Source organism: Megalobrama amblycephala, linkage group LG14 (assembly GCF_018812025.1).
Source record: "Megalobrama amblycephala isolate DHTTF-2021 linkage group LG14, ASM1881202v1, whole genome shotgun sequence".
In the NCBI taxonomy this organism is placed as follows: Eukaryota; Metazoa; Chordata; class Actinopteri; order Cypriniformes; family Xenocyprididae; genus Megalobrama; species Megalobrama amblycephala.
In genome coordinates this window covers 50,330,728-50,337,152 of record NC_063057.1, presented here as the reverse complement: position 1 = coordinate 50,337,152, position 6,425 = coordinate 50,330,728, and the positions used below count along the sequence as shown (strand labels likewise).

The following is a 6,425-nucleotide window of genomic DNA, read 5'->3' as shown; positions in this document are numbered from 1 at the left end:
GTGACAATGAATGTTATTGGCTTTGTGATTGGTTGCTTGTGTTCCTCTATTGTAAGTCACTTTGGATAAAATTACTTGCATACATGTAAATCATACAATTTAAATAAGCCCATTTTTCTCAGACCCCCTTTTTAGATAAATCTGTTTATATTTTAAAACAGCTCACACAGACAGACAGAGACAGACAGAAGCACACACACAGTGTAGAAAGCAGAGATACAGCTAAATAACTTCAAAATTATTTATTAAAACACACACACACACACACATATATATATAGGCTTTTGTTGACAGATTAACACCTATCTATGCAACATCTTTAGTGGCCATCCTGCAAACAACAGCATCCAAAAGGCTGCCACACTTTTCCTCCTGCGGTGCGACTTTGTAGAGCTGTAATGACAGATATATGTACTTTTAAACAAGTGCAATAAACAAGATCCATCTTAAATTGTTTTACATCAGTACTGCCTAAAAGGAGACAAACCTTTTTAACTTTTGCGGCATCAGTCAAATCAGACACTTGATCAACAGCAATCTGTTGTCCGTCCACCTTTGAGATGATGTCATCGATGTTCAGGGTCTCTTCTTTATTGTGTACTAACACAATATGAACCGCACTGTCACTGTCTGAGATCCCGAACCTTTTGAATGCTTCAGATATCTGCCAAACAATAAAGTTCCAATGAAATGTTTGTTAAAATTGCACACTGTAAACCAAATAAAATAAGTGTCAGCTGTGTTCCTGTACTGAAACGTCACTTACGTTGTTTGTGGGTGAAAGATTAAAAATGATTTCTGAATAAAGGCTCCGGGTTTTCATTTTCCCAATTTTATGTAGGTGGACTGCTTTATTTGCTGCCACCAGGATCTGGAACGCATCCACAACCTTTATAGAGAACAAGAAAATAGTAAATAAACAGAAAATCTCAAACAATGATAACTGCAGAGCATTCAGTCACATAATAATATCATGGTGGTACCATGGTAATGTTGGGAAACGGTGAAAACATGATCTAGCTTATTCAGAAATAATTTTTAATTTTTCACCCACAAACAACGTAAGTGACGTTTCAGTACAGGAACACAGCTGACATCTATCAATCAATAGCTTTGCTATGATATGATACCATTCAAAACATGGCATTCCCATAGTACTTTTTTGGCGTGAACTATGAATATCATGGTGATTTTCTGCAAAGTTTAAAATCCTAAAAATTTTTGTACGTTATTACGTGCTCTTACCATTGATGGATTGATCAAAGCGCCATTTATATCTCCATTCACTGCCATTTTCCTCAACTCCGTCGCATTTTTCACATCTTTGAAGAGCAGTTGAGTCACTGTGTATACAGGAAACAGTTCTAAATCGTGTGTAAGTTGCATTATTAATACTTTAATGCCTTTAGTACATCAACTTTATCTAGACAGCACGCGCTACTCAATGTGCCCACGGACGGAATAATAATAATGCGACCACGGACGGAATAATAATAATGCGACACCGTCATTTGCTGCTGGGAATGTTCCGACTTGACAAATTTCAGATCGATATCATTGCGCAGGTGATATTAATATATGATGTGATATGAATTTGCGTGCCAAAACACTAATCTTTTCAAATAATATATTTTACATAAACAGTCATACTTACCAGAGAACAAGTTATTCAGATTTATTATAAGAAATGAAATAATAAACAGTATCATAGTATAGGTGATGTACATATTAAAAAATTTCAACATCTTTACGAAAGATTTATTATTATTTTAATAATGTATGACAACATCTGGGTTGGAACTAATTATTCACGCTTCCGGTTTTCACACGGACTGTAGTATGTGACGCACCAGTAAGCTGTCAAAAACCAAAACTTAAAAATGCGATTTTTGCGTATATTTGCAAATATTTGAAACTCTGGAAGAAGATCGATTACAAGAAGTAAATGCATCGCATACTATCTTAATCATCACTAATTTCCATAAGTGTAATCGAGTTTTTTTTTTTTTAACAAGGATGGAGCGATTTGAGGTTTATATCTTCACAGCTCTGTGCAGCATTAACTTTCTCATATCCTGCCTTCTGTTCTCCAAAATCACACGGGAGCAGAGAGATCCGTACATGGATGAGATTTTCCATGTACCTCAAGCGCAAAAGTACTGTGATGGGAAGTTTAATGAGGTAATGAAGGTTAATGATGGTTGCATCTCTCAGTCTGTGAATGTGTTTGGTCATTAATGCCCATGTGTCCTTTCTTACAGTGGGATCCGATGATTACCACTCTTCCTGGGTTGTATCTGGCATCAGTGGGTCTGATCAGGCCGGTGGTTTGGCTGTCGGATATGAAGGGAAGGGTGGTTTGCTCTACTGCCATGCTGAGATTCATCAATCTGCTCTTTAATAGTGGGAATCTGTACATCATTTATCTGATCATCTGCAGACTGCACATGAAAGATAAGGTGTCTGATTTTTTTAAATCTAATTTTTCACTTGTTTAATGGTGATTCATAATCTAATTTTTCATTCGTTTAATGGTGATTCTTCAATTACACATTACACATAACTTATTTTTAATTGAATAAGGTTCCTTTTGTTAACATTAGTTAACATGAACTAACAATGACAAATACTTCTAAAGCACTTTTTAATGCTAATTTCAGTATTTACTAATATATTATTAAAATCAAATCTGTTATTATTTAATGGACCTAGTTGAATCATGAACTAACAATAAACAGATGTATTTTTGTTAACTAATATTAACAAAGATTAATAAATACTGTAACAAATGTATTGCTCATTGGTTAATGTTATTTAACTAATGATTGTTCACCCAAAAATGAAAAGGAAAAAAAAGAAGAAAAAAAGGAAAAGAAAAGAAAAATTCCTACAGGTTTGTCAAATACGCTTTATTATAAACATATATCAGAAGCTTTATAATAACTTTACAATATTTAAAAAATATAATAAACTCTCCTGTATAACGAAAACCATAACCCTAACCAAACATAAACGCTATTGGAAAACTCATTTTTTTTCTAAAATGCTTGGCATCAAGGTAATATCTGCAGACAGAGGATTTTTTTTCCCTGATTTTAAAACTGTATATAAATGTATTATTGATTTATTATTGATTAGGAGGCAAGCACAAAATATACTAACATTTAACCTTTTGACAAAATAATATTTATTATTATTTTATTATTTTCTTCAAAATCTTGCTAGAAGACAGGAGACAAACATTTCTATAAATATAATAGTATTTTTTTTTAATAGTAAATACAGTATGAAACTGTGACCAGTATATGCAAAACTCACAATTGTTGAGTATGGAGTAAAACAAATTGTTATTTTCATCATGAACATGAATTAAGTTTGTGTTATAAATGATAAATATGATAAACCACCATAATCAGTTATACACTCTAAAGTCTAAAACCAATTGCAAAATGGCAATGGCAGTAAAACGGGAACAGTGAGACTATGATATTGAACAAAATACAAATTGCCATTGAACTGATTCTTTAAAAGTTTGAATAAAAATAGAATTGTCATGACTTTAAAACTGTTTATGCATGCTTAGGAGGCACAAAATAAAGAAACACTGAACAAATTTAATGTTTCGACACTCTTAACACTTTAAAATCTTTAAAATCAGGACAGGAGACAGAGTTTTCGATAAATATAATAATAATTTAATTAACATTAAATGCAGGCTAACTAGATTTTGTCATTATCTAAAGAAACCGTTGGTGATACTTGCACATGCAAACCTCACAGTTGAATTGTTGGGTGTTGCTAAGGTGTGTAGTGTCAGCAGTCTGTTGGGTTGCAATCTATTTTTAGCTTGTTTTATTGTCCACCAGGTGAAAATTGTAAATCTGATTGCTTAGATAGTAATAACCTCAACATAGGCACCTAGCAACCACACAAACCACCTGAGCAACAATCATAGCCTTGGCTATGATTGTTATAATTACGCTGAATGATGCCTTCAGATTGAATGTGTAATACTATTGTCATATTTCATTCTCTCTCTAGTCCCGTTCTGCCTCTCGTAGAATGTTCTCTGCCCTGGTTCTGTCCACATTCCCTGTGCTGTACTTCTTCACGTTCCTGTATTACACTGATGCTGGCTCCACATTCTTCACCCTCTTCATGTACCTCATGGCACTGTACAGCTGCCACAAAGCGGCGGCGCTTCTCGGTGTCTGTGCCGTCCTCTTCCGCCAGACGAACATCATCTGGGTGGCGTTCTGTGCTGGCACTGTGGTGGCCCAAAAAATGGACGAGGCCTGGCGAACTGAACAGTCGAAGAAGCGAGATGAAAAATCACCCTCTCAGGTCCCTCTAACCATCAATGGGGTGATGAGAGTGATACGTTTTCTGTTGGAATTCCTCAAAACACCCAACAATATAAAAGCAGTGTTCTTGTCGACATGGTCGTACATTGCCGTAGCTGTTGCTTTTGTGGTTTTTATAGTGTTGAATGATGGAATTGTGGTTGGAGATCGTAGTAGTCACGAAGCATGTCTGAACTTCCCTCAGGTTTTCTATTTCCTCTCATTTACTCTCATATTTTCTTTTCCTACCTCAATGAGTTACCAAAGGGTAGTCAGGTTTCTACAGTCTTTACGAAAGCAACCCTTAATGTATGCCATTCTGACAATGTCCTTCCTGTTTTTAGTCTGGAAATTTACATATGTTCACAAATACCTGCTCGCAGACAACCGACACTTTCCATTTTATGTATGGAAAAGGATTTTCCAGAGACATGACCTTGTCCGTTTCCTTTTAGGCCCTGGATATGTCTTTGCAACATGGAACTTTCTAGATACTTTGAGGTCCAAATCACTGTTCTGGTGTCTGGTGTTCTGCACTTGTCTCGTGGCGGCAACCGTTCCGCAGAAACTCCTGGAGTTTCGATATTTCATCCTCCCGTATCTGTTTTATCGCGTTCACGTCCCTCTGCCATCTTTACCCAGACTGCTGCTTGAGTTTAGCTTCTATACTGCAGTTAATGCAGCTACAGTTTATATATTCATCTATAAAACATTTCAGTGGCCCGACAGTACGGCTGCGCAGAGATTCATGTGGTGACTTGACCTGAATAATGAATTAAAGCTGATATTTTCACATTTGTTTTAGTTTACTTTGTATACTATACATAATACATACAATATATAAATAAATGCAGAGTAGTGTTGGATGAAACCATCCTTCTGACCAACCCATTCGGAATTTAGTTTTGCTGTAATTTCACCTCATATGAAGTACAAGCATATGCAGTGTTTACACTTGTCATTCATATTGTGTTTGTTTTAAATCCTGTTTGAGTTAATTGAATTAGAATAATCATTATGATGGCCATTGTTAATTGATATTGTTGTGTAATTTTGTATTACCATATGTTTTTCTTTTTTCTTATTTTATTATCAAACCTTGTTTTTTTTTTAATTTTTTTATGGTAGACATCAGTTTTCTCTTGTTATTTCAAATTTTTCACTGTAATAGGTTGATTTCTGTGTTTTCCAAGTTCTTTTGTTGGTCTTTCCTCTCATTCTTTTTTGGGGTATTAAATTTGTTTTTATACGGAAACATGAGTGAACATATTTATTATTTCTGTACCTTTAAGTGTTTTGTAAACTACCCTGAGCTGTCTATGACTAGTTCAGTAAAGTTGAGCAAATGCATTTATTTATAGTACATTACAAGCCTTGTGTTTTCCACTATGGAGGACCAGGGGTGACACTTAAAAAATAAAACGAAGAATCAATCAGCAAGAAAAGAATCAGCAAATTAATAGAAATATTTAAAGTTGTTTATTTAATTCCTGTTTTTAAATATACTTTAATAAAACATTAAAACATTAAATTTTAAAAATATTTTTTGAATGTGTAAATAGACAAATTTAAAACGGGTTATTTAATTCAGTTTTTAAAACGTAGATTAATAAAACAATAAAAAGTTCATTAGTAAATCATTTTAAATGCGCATTTAAGTCGCCTTTTTAAAAAGTATTTGGCAAATGTTTTTTTCTCTCTATTTACCAATTGCTTTTCTTTGTCGGTTTGCCAAATGCTTTTCTTTATCCATTTGTCAATCGAGTGGTAAAATGCTATTGGACAGTACACACGTGGGAGCAACCAATCAACTTTCGCCTCAATTTGAAGAGCCAATCCTCTCTCCCACTCACTCCCTGCGTTCCATTCGGAAGGGCTCATCCCTATGCCCTAATCCCTTCAAAGGGTTTACCCTCCGGAGTGAGAGCTTCGAAGGGATGAAAGGTGTATGGTAGTGATGGCGAGATGAAGCCTCATGAAGCATTGATGCTTTTCAGCCAAGTGGTTCACAAAAGGGTTCATCATTTCTCGAGGCTTAATTTGCTCACAATAAATGAATGGGGCTATTAAATGTGTGTAATA

The 6,425-nt window shown here is 34.8% G+C and overlaps 2 protein-coding genes across 2 annotated transcripts; one reads left to right on the top strand and one right to left on the bottom strand.

Moving 5' to 3' along the window:
• Positions 1-227: 227 nt before the first annotated feature.
• On the bottom strand, positions 228-1,504 carry tprkb (Tp53rk binding protein). The gene is made up of 4 exons (XM_048156139.1): positions 1,246-1,504; positions 767-889; positions 488-664; positions 228-393 (listed from the first exon to the last, which is right to left on the bottom strand). Exons 1-4 carry the CDS (start codon positions 1,384-1,386, stop codon positions 307-309), a joined length of 528 nt encoding a protein of 175 aa, XP_048012096.1. The 5' UTR covers positions 1,387-1,504; the 3' UTR covers positions 228-306.
• A 300-nt stretch (positions 1,505-1,804) lies between these two features.
• On the top strand, positions 1,805-5,598 carry alg10 (ALG10 alpha-1,2-mannosyltransferase). The gene is made up of 3 exons (XM_048156138.1): positions 1,805-2,181; positions 2,262-2,459; positions 4,042-5,598. The coding sequence occupies exons 1-3, from the start codon at positions 2,017-2,019 to the stop codon at positions 5,098-5,100; spliced, it is 1,422 nt and encodes a 473-aa protein (XP_048012095.1). The 5' UTR covers positions 1,805-2,016; the 3' UTR covers positions 5,101-5,598.
• Positions 5,599-6,425: the final 827 nt, after the last annotated feature.